This window comes from Canis lupus, chromosome 32 (genome assembly GCF_003254725.2).
Source record: "Canis lupus dingo isolate Sandy chromosome 32, ASM325472v2, whole genome shotgun sequence".
Taxonomy (NCBI): domain Eukaryota; kingdom Metazoa; phylum Chordata; class Mammalia; order Carnivora; family Canidae; genus Canis; species Canis lupus.
The window spans coordinates 23,016,792-23,032,360 of record NC_064274.1 but is presented as its reverse complement, the minus strand read 5'-3'; the positions used below and the strand labels follow the sequence as shown (position 1 = coordinate 23,032,360).

The 15,569-nt window shown below is 43.7% G+C and overlaps 1 protein-coding gene across 4 annotated transcripts in view; it reads left to right on the top strand.

The window, feature by feature from the left end:
• Positions 1 to 1,246: 1,246 nt before the first annotated feature.
• Positions 1,247 to 15,569, top strand: part of PPP3CA (protein phosphatase 3 catalytic subunit alpha) — a 310,204-nt gene continuing 295,881 nt past the window's right edge. For 2 of the 4 annotated variants that reach the window (XM_049105098.1, XM_025423210.3), the window contains exon 1: positions 1,685 to 1,927. In XM_049105098.1, the coding sequence (XP_048961055.1) occupies positions 1,870 to 1,927 (58 nt within the window). In that variant the 5' untranslated portion in view covers positions 1,685 to 1,869. Of the gene's footprint in view, positions 1,928 to 4,816; positions 4,875 to 15,569 lie in introns of all 4 variants that reach the window. The other 2 variants (XM_035709633.2, XM_025423202.3) reach the window with 2 other exon arrangements.

Genomic DNA, 15,569 nt, shown 5'->3' with positions numbered 1-15,569 from the left:
ACGTCGGAGGGCTGCGAGGAACGGGGAAGGGAGGTGTGGCGCCACCAGTCCCGACCCCCGGCTGCGTGCGCGCGTGACCGGGGAAGAGGAGACCCCCTCCCTTCCCCCTGGACCCCGTCAGGGCAGCCCTGGGTCGCTCAGAGTTCCCGGGGGTCGCTTGGACGCGCGTCCCCAGCCTCCTTGGAGAGCCCGCCCGCCCCGCACCCTCCGCCACGTCCCTGACCCCCGAGGCTCGGAAGGGGCCCCCCCTCAGCAGGTGTGGGTGCAAGGGTGGGGAACCCTGATGAGCACCACGCCGCCCCCCAAAAAGCCCCGGTAGCAAACACCACCGTACACCCATCACAGGCGGAGCCCGTCTCCCCAAGGTAAGTTGTTTATGCGTCGCCGTCCTGGCGATCGTCCCCGGACAGCTGCGGCAGCGGCAGCGGCAGCGACAGCGACAGCGACAGCGACGGCAGCTGCCCGCCGGCCCCGCGCTCCCGCGCTCTCCCTCCTCCCCCCCCCCCCGCCCTTCCCGCCTCTCCCCGCCAACCCCCTTCTTGCCCTCTCGAGGGCCACGCACACGCCCGGAGACACCCTCCGTCCGCACTTGGCTACTCACACTGCGGCTGAACCAGCCGACCAGGCGCAGTGGCCAAAGCGGCGCCGGGAGTGTGCGGGGTCCAGAGGCGGATGCCCCGGGCCGGGGCTGCAGGTGCCCGGCGCGGCCCCTCCCCTCCCGGGCGCGACCCCCCGCCCGCTCCCGGCGCCGATCCCGGCCGGCCAGCCACAGCGACACCTGAGCGCGGCCCGGGCGGCGGAGGAGGCAGGCCCGCGGGGCCGGCGGCCGCGAGAAAACAGAGCGGGGGGCGGGGCCCGCGGGGAGGGGCGGAGGCGGGCCGAGCGCGGAGGCCGCACCCAGCGGTGAGTGACGCGCACGCCAGCCAATGGGCGCCCGCAGCCTTGACGTCGGGGCGGGGAGCGGGGGGCGGGGGGCGGGGGGCGGGCTGCGCAGGGAGGTGGAGGCTGCCGGGGCGCTGGAGGCGGGGGCCGGGAGGAGGAAGGGGAGGAGGCGGAGGCGGGCGCGGTGGCGGAGGCGGCGGCGGCGGCGGCGGAGGAGGAGGGTAGGTTGCGCCCGGGACTGTGTCTGCCGAGCTCCGCGGCTGTGCCTGTGCGAGTGGAGGAGCGACGCGGGGAGGCAGAGGCGAGCGCGGGGGAGCGCAGCGGCGGGACGTCTCCGGCGGCCGCGGATCGGCGGCGGCGTTCGGCGTGGGGAAGCGGCGGCGGCGGCGGCGGCGGCAGCAGCGGCAGCGGCAGCGGCAGCGGCGGCCGCCTCTCCGCCGCCGGGGACGCCGAGGCACGGCTGGTGGCACTGACATCGGCGGCCCTGCCTCTTCTCTCTCGCCCCCGGCCCTCCCCATGTGATCGGTCTTAATCCCGGCAGAGTGCGCGCGCGGGGCTCCATTCCGCGGTGCCCGGTCTCCTTGCCAGGGTGGGTGCTCGCGTGTGCGCTTCTCCTCCCCATCCCCCTTCCCCCAAGAATAAAAGAAGAACCAAGAGGCGTGCTTAGAAAAATAAATAAATAACCACCACACACGCGCAGCCCGGAGCGGAGTCGGCGGGGCTGGCGGCGGCGGAGGAGGAGTGAAGGCGGCGGCGGCGGCGAAGGAGGAGGAGGAGGAGGAGGAGGTGGAGGAGGAGGAGGAGGAGGAGGAGGGACGCGCGAGAAGGCAGTAACTTTAAAGCCAGCTCAGAGCCCAGACCTCCAGCCGGGCGGTTTGCAGCGCGGCGGCGGCGGCGGCGGCGGCGTTGAGTGTCTGGCCCGCCGGTCCGGTCGGGGCGTGCAGTAGGACGGACGAGCAGCGCGTCGCTGTCCCCCGGCGGCTGGAGATGTCCGAGCCCAAGGCAATTGATCCCAAGTTGTCGACGACCGACAGGGTGGTGAAAGGTAAGCGGCGCGCCGCGGTCGCCCGGGTGCACCGTGTGCCGCAGGAACCGCGCGGCTGGCCTCCCCTCCCCCCGCCTCCGGTTCTCTCCTTGCTCCAGCCACGGACCTTCTAGGATATTGTGCAACCCTCGAACCCCCCTCCTTTGCGCGCCCTTCCCCCAAGCCTCCCCCCCGGGCCCCACTTGGGGCATTTTTATTTACGGGGGCGTCGGTTGGCAAATGGCTGAGCGGCGGGGAGGCGGCGGCGGGGGTGGCGGCGGCGGTGGCGGGAGGGGGCGCCCGGGGGGTGGTTGCTGGCAGGGTGTAGCTGCTGTGACAGAAATAGGAAGTGGGTGGCTGCTCGCAGGCTTGCATGGGATCGAGTTTATGATTTTTCTTTTGCAGAGGGAGGGGTGATTTATGGCTTTTAAAAAATTAATATGGCATTTTTATGTGGCCGTGGCTTTCCACCGGCTGCCTCGCTCGGGCTGGGCTCGCTCGGCGCTCCATTGCAGCAATTCCCTCCGCGCCCCCTCCCCCTCCCCCTCCCCCTCCCCCTCCCCCTGAAAGGGCCTGCACAGGACTCGCGAGAGAGCGGGAGAGCGTGGGGGGAGCCCGGCGCTTCCTTCCGCGCGGGGCGGGGGCGGGGGCGGCCGCGGGCGGAGGGGGTGGCCGAGGGGACGCGCGGGGGCCGCGGGGGCCGCGGGAGGCGGGGACCGACCCTGGAGCCGCCGCTCCGGGATTCCCCCGCAGGCCCCGAGGAAGCCGCGCAGAGCAGTCCTCCGGCCTCCCCCCGCCCCCCGCCCCCGACCTGTCATTGCTCTCGAACGGTTCCCGCTGGAGCACACCTCCCCCGTGGTAACCTCAGCCCGCGCGCTGCTTCCGTGCCCCTGGCACCCCCTGTTAACCGGCTCCTCTCCTCGGCCCCGGGATCCTGTACTCCTGCCTCTGGGGTTTCTGGCGAGGAGAAGCCGGGATGCGTGGGGCGAGGAAGGGGACCGGCAGTGGTCTTCCTCGTCCGGGAAAATCCGCCGTCCTCGTTGTGTTTCGTGGGGGAGAGGGGGAGGAACCATCCCATGACTCCTGGAAGGACGGGGCAGCAGGGCAGGTCCGCCGGGATTAAGTAGTGTCCCTGGTTCCTGGTGTTAGGATCCGGAGCGAAGCAGGGATGGGGTATGGACCGGGCGCGCCAAGGGCCTCTGAAATAGGAAAGAAACGGCACTGTTTGGTGTGGAGTGTGTGTGCGTGTGTGTGTGCGTGTGCGCGCGGGCGCACTCACGTGTGTGTGTTGTGTGTACAACTTAGTATCTATTGTGGCCATGCAAGTGGAGTGCAGGGCAATAAAGTCATTTGCCCCATGAACACTTAGGTGAAGTAACTCAGCAGCACCGAGACCGTGATCCAGAAGCCCTTCTGGGGCGTTAGAACGGTTCGTTGCTCCATTCACATTGGCTCAGTTTCTAAAGTTGAGTGTGTGTCTGTGTGTTCGTGGTGATGAGGTGTGGAATTGTATTTTTTTTTTTTTTTTAAGAGAGAGTGAAATATCTTTTCTCATTTTGGTTGTATTAGAATCATTCCTACGTGAATGCAGTATTCACAGACGCATCAAAATAAGGAGGAAATTCCTTTGCAAAAATGACCCAAAGTAGGACTACAGATGCACAACTGTTCTTTGTGCAGGGATGGCTCCTCATGTAAAAAACAGTGAATTCAAATTCATTCAAAAGAACTATGCTTTGTATTAAGGGGTTTCTGTTGACATTTTCAAAAATTAAGACCTTCTGCTGAAATATCAGAGTATCTCCCCAATGTGTGAAGTTTAGGTGTAACTCCAAGCTTTACGTTTAGATTGCATGTTCTCAAAACAAGTTTTGTAAAGCTTACAATTCAAATGATAGCCGTAAATGTGTAATGAATAAAAAAAACATTCATATGTGCATACTAAGTTCAGGTTCCCTGTTTTAAATCACAAAGTGTGGATTCTCCCTGTAAATGTAAAATTGTCATGCAGGGAAGAATGTAAAAATAATTGTCCACACATTCTGACTGGTGTCTTTACCAATTAGTGTGAAGGAGCCAATTCAACCATTCCATGATTATTTTGTCTTGCTTTTCTCCAGTGTTACAGTATTTTTATAAATGGTTCTTTATTATAAGGAGACAACCCTCCCCCATAATTCCAAAAGAAAGATTTACATATTTTTGCAGAACTGAAACGCACATGTGGATAATATAGGAAAATAGGAATGTCTCAAAATAGGAAAAAGGTAATTTTGCATTTGTTTTGATAGGGATCTTGATGTGAATTTTGAATGTGAAATTTGTTTATAGGAAAAAAGTTTAATCAATGAATCCTGATCTTAAGATGGGCATGCTATTTTTCTTATGCTTATTTTAGACTTTATTTTGTTGGCTCAAAAGGCTTATGGAAGGGTGGATCCAACATTTTGTCACATATATGATTTTTAGGACTAATTATTTGAAATGGTAATCTATTTTGATTATCAGTTCTCTAAGAAGTCTTATTTCCCTATGTACACACATGCTTAGTGAGTAGAAAGTGCAGGTATGATGAATGGAAAACAGATGACCAAATGGTTTTTCCTATTTATAAAAATTAGATAAGACATAGTTCATGGAACCATGACTTTAAATTTTGTTAGAACTTCATCTCAGTGGTCTGAGATTGACTCTTTAATGCAGAAAAGGGATTATCCGTAAGCTTTCCCTCCTTTTACAAAGTACAGATAGTGGTATTTGGTTACATACAGAAATAAGAAGTATTTGGATCATTATTACCATGGCATGCCATGGTGGTGTTTACAGTTATCTGCATTAGTGTCATCTGGCTTTTGTTGTATAACAAATTGCTATTTACAAATAAAGCTGTGCTTGTGGTTTTGTTTGTAGTAATACCATGATGTGACGGCTTTCTTGATTTGTACTTCCAGAGTGCAACTTTAGAAAGGTAGGTTGAGTTTAAGTCTCAACTAACTATGCAATTTCTCAGGTTTGTAGCATCTTTTAGAGTGTGTCCAGAACCCCCGATCAGTTTTCCAAGTCTTAAAAATGAAAAGGAATGGCAGCTTTGGAGATAAAAAGCATTCATTTAGATTACCTCAGAAAAAAATGATACTTTGTTTAGCAAAGCTGGTGCTGTTTCATTTTGACTGTTTTTGGATAAAAACAATGGAAAGTACAAAAACTCATAGAAAAGAGCTTGGTAATGCCATTCATTGGCAGTCAGAATAATTTGATCCATTTACTATTACATTTTTTAAGGAAACAAAATATATGCCTAACTATATGACGAAAAGATGGAGGTCGGTAAATAGAAGAATAACGACTCTCTCCTCTTTCCCCCAGCGTGCCACATAGTCTGGATTTTCTCTGCCGTGGTGCTCCACAAGCCTGGTTCTAAACTTTGGCTTTTGTTCATTTCTTCCTTCCTGTTCCTACCTTTAACTCCTTGACTGGCCTTAACATTCCCTACTGGCTATAGGGAAGTTAAATTTTATGTGATAAATGTCTTGCTTTGTTACATCTCTTCCTTCCTTCCTTCCTTCCTTCCTTCCTTCCTTCCTTCCTTCCTTCCTTCCTTCCTTCCTTCCTTTCTTTTTTTTTTTTCCATTTCTAAGCATCTTCCAATGGGCCTCTTACGTTAACCCAAACTGACTTTAATGGTAGAAATTCCAGATACCGTGGCAGGTTGAAGGGGGGTAAATTCCTGGGAAGAGTTTAGGGGAATTTCTCAAAAGCTCTGGGTAGGGAATTCGTGCTCTATGTCAGGTTACTTTTGGCTGTGAGGAATGCAGAAAAAAAAAAAAAAAAGCTTTTTCTGTTGTCAGTTTATATACTATTTGTATATAAATTCTGGAAGGATATCTAAGATTGTACAATCAAGAAGCTGGTAGCCGAGCAAAATATTAAGTAAACAATGTTTCAAGCCACTAGTGTTTCTAGCTGAATGAGATGGTAATATTGCTTAACAAGAAAATAAAAATATGCTGCATTTAGTAATAATCATCATGTTTGGATATTGAAACAAAATATTAAATAATGCCATTTCTTTGTAGTGTGTCAAGAAGAGCAGCTCATTGTGAATTTATTTTACTTAGATTTGTTACCATCAATTCAGTTTCATGTATATTCTATGTATCTGGTTTTCTGTTTGAGTACATTAAATCCTTATTAATTCAGTATTATTAGATGTCAGTGTTTTGTGGCTAAAGTTTACACTGGATGTGAAGAAAGGGGTCTGCTGATCTAATTAATATTATAACGACATAATATGGGCATGGCTAGCAGATTCTTTTCAGGACCAACTGAATAGCATGTAAATTAATGCTATTAATTACAAATTAGCTTGATCTGTTCATTAGTATTTTCTTTCAGGATTCCCACTATAAAGTAAATCTAACAAAAATGCATTGTTTTCAAAACATTTTGTAACTTAAGGCTTAAGGCAACAATTGAGACTGTGATTCAGGGAAATTCCAGTGATTCTAAAATGCCATTAATTATTAGATTAACATTTAAAAGATAATTTTTTTCTGAAACTGGAGGAAAGAACCTCTACTTTAAATGAACAATGTATTTTAAGACATCCAGTTAAAATGTGTGAAACAAGTAACACTAGAATACTGTTAGAGGTTTACTTTAACATTTGTTTATATTAGTTTAAAAATATGTCTTGTGAATCTATTTGTTTGTATAAATATGACCTGTTTTTATTTGTAATCTTAGAAATATGAAATAGGACTTCAATATACTATATACTTACAGCTTTTATAATTGGCTTCTTACAATTTTCCTTATCTTTTCTGTGTCAGCCATGTGTAAAGTTGGAACTAATTATGAAACCAAATAAAGAATCCATTTAGAGTGACCTCATTGGAAAACAGCATTTTTCTAGACATACCCTCCTTTTAGCAAATCTGGTTAAATTACTCTTTTGAAAGTTTTGCGAAAATATTGGACACTCCAGAGCTATTGAGAATGATGATGATTCATGACCTGAAACTTTCATAAATATTAAAAAATCATTGTTTTTTTTTTTCCAGCAACTTTCTTGAAATTCAAGAGAGATATAGTGAGATTTTGAATTCAGTTTTTTTGTAATTGCACTGTTATATTATTTAAGTCACAGAGTGTTTCCCTCATGTGTAAAATTCTATTCATCCCTCACTTGTGTGAACCAAAGGAACCCCTAATGGAATTTGAGAGCTCAGGTGGTCTGACCTGGTCCACTTGCCTAGAAATGGCAATTTGGTCACTGCTGATACAGAATTACAAATGACAACGTGTTAATGTACTTTGAGGGTCACTCCAGAATAGTCAGAACAATTAATATTGGAATCTGTGAATGCCTTGGGTCTGCAACAGTAGCTTATGGTGGCATTTATTTTATAGTTGAAGAAATGGAGACACTAGATAGAATGGTTGGTCACAGGTGGGACTAGAATGCAGGTAAGTGTAAGCACATTATTTCCTTTAGCAGAGATGCTCTTCTCTCTTGAAAATCTATTTGAAACTTTTGGTATATTTAAGCTATCACATTTTATTTCAAATTTTGCTTTACTGAATGACTAGCTACATACAATAGTTGTAATAGGAGAAGAAGCTGTGTATTTAGTAGAGATATAAATTCTGATGATAAATGTTATAATCTGGTTTGATCTTGGCATGAGGTTTACTAAAGGAAAACTCTTAAACGTTATTTTCTGTTCAGGTACATACACAGAAATAGAAATATCATATTCTCCTGCTAAAAGTTTTACTTTTATTTTGGAAGGTTATCAGAAGCGTTTTTGTCTGAACTACAGATGATGGCCCACACAGTTGGTCTGGTTTGAGGATTTTATTAATTTCTAGAGAATGCTCAAATGAAAATACCAGCCAGTGCTTCATAGGTGTTCACTCCGTTTTTAAAAATATAGTCATCAGGTGGGAATGTAGGCACTGAAACATTACTTCAGTTTGTAACCTAAGTCGTTAGTAGTCTTGATATTTTCAGTATTTTTAATTCATTTTATTTTTACCATATTCCCATCTTCTGTTTTCACAGAGGCTGTATAATTGATAAGCCTTCAATTATATTCTATATAAGAAGTCAAATAAAATATTTCATATTCCTCTATGGTTAGGTGATCTGAATCATGGCTTAAATCAGATGGACTGTCAGTTAGAGGACCTAGACTATGGCTGGGATCTCAAATGCATTTCACAAATATACTTGCAGTAACTAAAACCTTGAAATTAAAAACAAAAACTGAGGAAGCAGTAATCAGTTATTAAAATACTGCATTTTTGGAATTAGATATATTCTTTATAATAAGACTGTGATAGATTGGTCTTTTCTCTTTGTCTTATTATTTACTTGATCCATGCTTTTGCCTCACAGCAAAGTATGATGGTCTATCTGACTTTCTTTTTTTTAAAAGATTTTATTTATTTATTCATGAGAGATGGGGGGCGGGGGGCGGGGGCAGATACATAGGCAGAGAGAAAGAAACAGGCTCCATGCAGGGAGCCCGATGTGGGACTCAATCCGGGATTCCAGGATCACACCCTGGGCTGAAGGCAGGCATTCAACCGCTGAGCTACCCAGGCATCCCATCTATCTGACTTTCTATGAACTCTCTCTTGGAACTCAAAATTCTGCAAATGTCTGCAGATAGCAAAGTGAACAAATAGATACTGGAGATTTTTGTTAATAGCTGCCTCCAGATTATGACATACCTACCACCTTACAGTGTTTATCAGTTTGAGGAACCTTTCTACAGTTATAAAACCAGAAGAATGATGATTGATTTTGAGAGTTTTATTTATATGGAGCTAAATTTTAAAAAACCCCATCAGCTCTAAGGTTCTAATAAGACTTAGAGTCTCTGCATATAGTAACTATCTAGATCCACTTTATTTATTTTTTTCATTTTTTGGGGGGAAGAGCTGCTATTCCTGATTTAAAATGTTCAGTTACCCCTATGTAGCATTTGAATGTTTTGGAGATTCTAGTTATGTTAGTGTCTAAACTGTGCTGCCTAGGATGCTGCATAAGCATAGAAGGTACATAAAGTTTTTGTTAATATGTATATCAGAGTTTTAGTTTGAAAACTATGATCATTGAACAAGTGGTGCCTAGCTCAGTACCCTACTTCTTATGCACTGAATCAGGTCTTGTCAAATGACTTCAGACATTGCACAGTTCTCAACTATGCCTCCCGAAGCAATAAATGGAGACAAATTATATATTTATTTTGAGTTCATTTTATTAAGTTCTTATTCTTTGTAAATGGTTCTGTACGATGACTGTATGATTAATTGGAATGCTTCCTTCTCCAGGCATATCAGGGAATATAGTATGAGAGGGAGGTATTAATAAGGTGATATAATTAGATTGAGGGCAGTTTTGTTGGTTGGTCATTTGGACTGGCATTATGCCGGTTGAGTTTAAAAGGCTAAATCCTTTTCACCATAACATACTAGCTTGAGCTTGAAAGCTTTCTTTCAATTTTTGTTATATTTCCCTATAAACTGATCAATTTTTGACAGGTAAGACAAGATATGTTAATCACTCAGGGTTGGATGTATTGGGTGATATATATATTTAAAATTATTTAGATTTGGACTTGAAGAGAAAATGACTTGGCAAATTCCATGAAAAAACAAAACCAGAACCAGGAAAAAAACCCTCTTCCTTTGTTTACGTCTCAATTTATCATTTTCTGTAATGTTTTTGTAATTCAGAAATGCAGCCTTCTTCAGCATAACCTCCTGCCCTCCTCCTGCCCTCCTCTGGCCCCCAAAATGTCATTGGATTCTATCCAGTGGGAAGATAACACGGGCTATGAGAAGTTAAAAAAAATGTGGCACCAACTCTGCTGACTCCTTATATTCTCCTAAGTGGGCTTTAAGCCATTCGTTGACATTTGTTTTTAAACATCCTGTAAGCTGTGCCATTTTATCAAATTAAATTAAAAGCACAATATATTCTCTTACAATGATGGAACCTGAGTCAGGACTTCCAAGTTTGTGTTGTTATTAATATTATTTTGCTTTTTACAAAGGAATTAAAATTTTTTTCATCACACCTGGCATTGTTGGTCTGCTGTGCATATTTAATGCTAATAAAGTACATGCATACCTTCTTTGTGTGGGTTTGATTATTGTCATGGTAACACTTGTCATCGTTTAATTCTCATCATTCAAGCCTTGGTTCATATGTCACCTTTTCTGGGACCAACATCTCCTGATATCTTCAATTGGAGTAAAGGGACTCAGCCTCTTCATTTTCATGGAAGACACCTTGAATAGAGCATGCTCTGTGAAGATTTGTTTACCTATCTGCCTCCTTCCCAGAAGGAGCAGAAGAGTAGGGCCTGGCTTCATTTATCTTTGTATAATTAACCCTAGTACAATGCCTCCTGTAGAATAGACCTTTGATATGTGGTTGATAAATGAACAAAATAACAGATAAGAAGTAAGAGGGATTTGAGCTTTTAAATTATAGGGTTCTTTTCTGTTTTGAAACTTTGTGAATCCTAAATCAGCTCACAAACTTCTGGTGAGTTTCTTGATTCATAAGTGCCAATCACATAGAAGGGTTTTTTCACCTGAGTTTTTGAAATACTTTCTTTTGTTAATTGAGGTTATATATTTTTTGCCTAGTAGACAGCCTGCAGAAGCATAACTGTTGGGAGTGGCTTACCCAGGGTGTGCTTGATTTTCAGTGGGTCATTGTCAGTCAAAGGGGTATAGGTTGAGTTTCTCAAAGGTAGGTGATTTTTTGTTTGTTTTTCTTCAGGAGGACTGGTGATGATACCAAGTTGAAGGAGAACCACTATGACAAGCCTCTGGGAGGCCCAGATTAGACTTCAGAATTAAATATAATGGCTTAGAAAAATTGCTTGCTTAGAAAAATACACAAACGTGAATGAATAAAAGTTAATACATTTAGGAATCAGAACAGAGATGTAGAACATACTGCAGGCCTAGATAAGGGATGTCTGTATAATACTAATAAAAAATCTTTCAGGCACATCATGTGAGTACAGCCAGCTTGTGAGTCAGCTCTCCTGATGGCACGTTTGTGTGCTGAATCTTTTTATAAAAGTTCAGCCCTGGAATCCACATCAACTGGGAGGAAGTATGGTGAGGCACTTGCTGTCAACTTGGTTCTTACAAAGGACCACTGGCCTGCTAGCCCGAACTTATATGCCTCACCACTAAAGCAAGTTGCCAGGGCTTCCAAGCTCCCATTTATGGGCTAGGATTTTATCTGTCTCCCTAATGCAAAAATACTTTTCCTTGAAGGAGTTGAAGGCTAGGGAAACTAGTTTCCCACATAAAATCACATCTTTGTCAACTTCTGCCAATTTGCATTCAGCAGTCAGGAGGGATCTCTCTGTTGCCTTCACCTCTGGTCAGAATTCTGCTAGAATATTCTGTCTCATTCACATGGACTTTCAGAAATAGGTGTAGAAAACTTACAGTGTTTTAAAAAAAGGAAAAGGAAAAAACAACAACAACAACAACAAAACCTTCCTCCCCCTTTCCCAAGTGATTAGAGAACTTAAAATTGTGACAGTAACTGAAAGGTTATTCAGTCTGAATAAGAAAAGGTTGAGTGGTAATTTATAGTTTTTAGGTATTAAAAAGTCTCTTTCTCCAGTGGATCACACTCATACATTTTCTAGCACCACTATCACCTGAACAAGAGAATATACTGCTTGGAAGCATCTGGGATTAGGTGACTTTTTTAAATGAGTCATGGACATTTAACACTGGCATGGATTATGGGGGATCTGGTATGGATTATGGGGGATCTTTTGAATGGAGAGAATAAACGATTCTCATTTATTTGGGTTGTAAGTGTGACAAACCTAAAATTGAGAAATTTTGAAGCTGGAAGAGATCTTGGAAATCAACTCCTCATCTGGTCTGGAGCCATTACCCTGATTCTGTACTAGTGAGAGGGATTGTGAGATGAGCAGGAAACCTTTTCTCTCTTGCACTCACTGTGTCTGAATCAAAGCAAAAGAAACCAAAAAAACTCATAGAATTGAAAGGTGCAGCAGTGATCCAGCTCAGGCCATCCTCAATGTGGAATGTCCTGTGCAGCCTCTGTGATGGACAGTAACCCCACTGTTTCATGAACACATCTAGTGAGCAGGAGCTCCCTACTTACTAAGACCTGCTCTCACCTGGCCATTTCTGCTTGCCAAAGTGTTTACTTGGGGTTGACATCAGTCTAATGCTCCGGGGTACACAGTCATTATTTCTATGACTATTAAAAGTTCCATAAAATAGGCCTTATCTTTCACAAGAGAGCTTATTGATATTAAAGACAGCTTTCATGTTCTTAAGTGTTCTAGCCACTCCCCACATGGCATTTCTGGTTCCTTCCTTGGCCCTGTACCCTTCCTTTAAAACCATGTAGGTTTGTTGAGGTCTTTGGAAAATGGAGAAATGAGTAAAAGTACATCTTCGCTAATCTTTTATTGAACCTCCAGCACTTTTGAGCTTGGTTTCCAAAGCACTTTGCTTTGGTCTTCTGTGTCCTTATGCTGACCCTTAAACTTCTTGAAACTCAAGTTCTTACTCGTGGGCCCAGCCTAGTATCTATCCCATGATGTCCCTTGGCTGGGTGAGGATTGACACTGTCATGATGCTCTTACTCCTTCTGCCCTTCCTGTTGAACTTCCCTTCAATCCCATTCATCAACTCCTGCTACTGCAGCTCTGAGGCATCAAATACCTACCTTGCTCTATATGTAGAGCTTTCCAGAAAACCTGAATAGCAGATGCATTTTAATAGTGACTTTCTGGAGGTGTTGCTTTCATTTTACTTGCTTTTATTGGTAGTATTGGTACAGCATGATAACATGACACCATGACTATATTAGCATGGTAACTGAGGACAGGCCAAGTCCCTTGTTTATTTTTCAAATCATACCATGGAGGCAGCTCTGCACCCCACTCGTCTAAAGCCAAACCTGCCTCCTCTGCCAGTCACCCAGTCTTGGAAGGTTGTTGATAAACAGCTCCTAAGGCCATTGAGTTTGGCTAATCCAGTGATTTCTATTGTAATTTGATAACTAGTTTAAGTTTCACTGAGGCCTAAAAGGGGCCAGTGCCTTCCAACTATGGTGTCACAACACATTTCTGTGTTACGCTCAGCTGTGAGGTATTAACAGCTACTGAAAACAACATACAGAAGTTTGCAAGTGACTTACTTTAAAATATCTATATATAAACTGGGGTGGATTAACATTTGACCTCAAAATATGACTTTTACTTACATTCTGATGTGTTTCTTCATGCAGGAGAGGAAAGGATGGAGCTGCAGATGTCATGGTGGGCATCTTGCATAACCTGCAGTCTTCTTGGTCTTCTGATGGACCTTTTAATCACAGTGGAAGTGATACATCATTGTAATCTGTGGCAGTGATTGCTGTATTCCAATGAACATTTTTGAGGAGAGTTTACTAGAATTTGGATTCATGCATGCTTGTGTTTTGTGCAAGTGAATATCCTGTGCATCTTGACAGAAAGGTGCAGTTAGAGAGTATACCTTTACTAGCCAGATCTGTAGATTGGGTAGATCTTGAAACCCATAGAGAAAACACCTCGGGTGATTTCAGAGTGCTCTGTGCAACCTTTTCTCCTCGAACATCTCCCAGGGGTCATGCCCAAAATTCCATGAGTAGTTATTTAGGATGAGTGTGGCCACCTTTGAAAGAAGTTTCATAAGTAACTGATCTTTAAAAAATACTTTGGTGAATTGACTAAATTTTTCTTGGCCTTTGGATAGTATTGAATTCAAGAAAAAAAATCTGCATTTCAGGAGACTTTCTGAGAGTAAACTATCATGTGTCCTTTTGAAGAATTCATATCCCATCTTCTTGTGTCACTCAATTTTCCATCTGTTCCCCTCAAATGTGATTTAATTGTAATATCACAGTTGGAAAATGGATTAAATAATCCATTATTGAGTATAAAATGGCTGTTGAAAAAATAATATTTCCTTCACTTATCAGGCCACTCATCTACCCATCCATCCTTCTATCCTGTCCATTCATGTATTATTACTTGCCTGGCTCTCTTCTTTGTGTTGGGGCTTAAAATAAAGTAGGTGGTCTCTGAAGGTTGCTATCCTGTGTGTGTGTGTGTGTGTGTGGCAAATCAGAATGTAAGTGGTAATTATTTTAATAGCAGAAGATGCAACATGCTGTGGAGTGTGGGGAAGGGAGTGATTAACTGTCTTCATAGATTGTATTTTCATTTTTGACAGAAACACATGGAAACTATTATTTTTTCTGTATGTATTATATATAAGCACAATGATAGGATATGGGCTTATTTGTAAATGAGGATGGTATAAAAGGAACTACAGAAGGAGTGATGAGTCTTTATATGTGGAATTCTGTAGCTTTTATAGTTCACCTGTGAGCAAGGTGTATCCTGGGTTGTAGAAGGTGGAAGAGGCTTTAAAAGTACACTAGTTCAACTATCTTCCAAAGAAAACAAAACAAAACAAAAAACAAAAAACCCAAAACAAAAAACACCAACCTTCCTATTAAGTGGTTAATCACCCCCACTGACCCCACCTGTCCCAGGATATTTACAGCAGTGAAGAGGCAGCATCAGAGTGTGGAAAGAACAGCTTACAGTTTGACAAAACCTGCGTTTAAATCCTGTTTTCTCTGTGTGCCAGCTGTGTGTCTATGGGGAAGCCATGTAACAAACACCCTGAACCCATTTTTCTTACTGAAAAGTGGAAATCATAGTATTAACTTTGCAAGGTTATTGTTACTGTGAGAGGAATTATAGTTGAAATGCCTGGCTTACTGCCTGCTCAAAAAGAGCCCTTAATACATATTAGACATTGTAGTTTTTTTTTTTTTTAATTGTTGGACAGCTCCTTTGAAATCAAAGCTTTTGCTTCTTGAAGTAACCTGCATTAAAGTATTCCTCATCTCCTACCCATTGTCAAATCCACTTCAGCTTGAGATCCTCTGCCTCTGAGACTGGCAAAGGTCACCAATGACTGTCCAGTTGTTGGCTTCTGTGATATGTGACATAATGGGCCTCGTCTTTCCTCTTAAAATGCTTTCTTCATTGGCTTTCATAGATTTCCTCTTTGACTTGTTTGCCAGCTCCTCTCGACTGAATCCTAAATGTTGATGTTCCTTTTCTTTTTTTACAAGTTCTTCTAGACAATTTCATCTTGTTACACACATAGGATTGACTACTGCTTATATAGGCTGATGAGTAACACATCTATATTTGTAACCTAGTCTTTTCTTTGGAGCTTTCTCTCAAACTCTACACAGAACAGTTGCTGTGAATGGGTATGGTGAAAATAATGTGGGGTGTTTCTTCTGCGTTTCCTAGCCTGGTTGGTGTTATCATTATCCATCCAGTTAAATAAACCTGTCATTCAGTTCAGGTCTTCTAAATATTTCATCTAGTGTTGCAGTAGCCTCCCAATGTTAATCTTTATACTTTCAAACTTGTCTCTTCTTTTAATTTTCCCATATTGTCACTAGAGGAATCATTTAAATATGAACATCTGAAAAAAATGAAAATGAACATCTGACTATGCTAATTCATATTTGATTGGTGATCTTTTTCTTACTGGTTTGTAGGAACTCTTTATA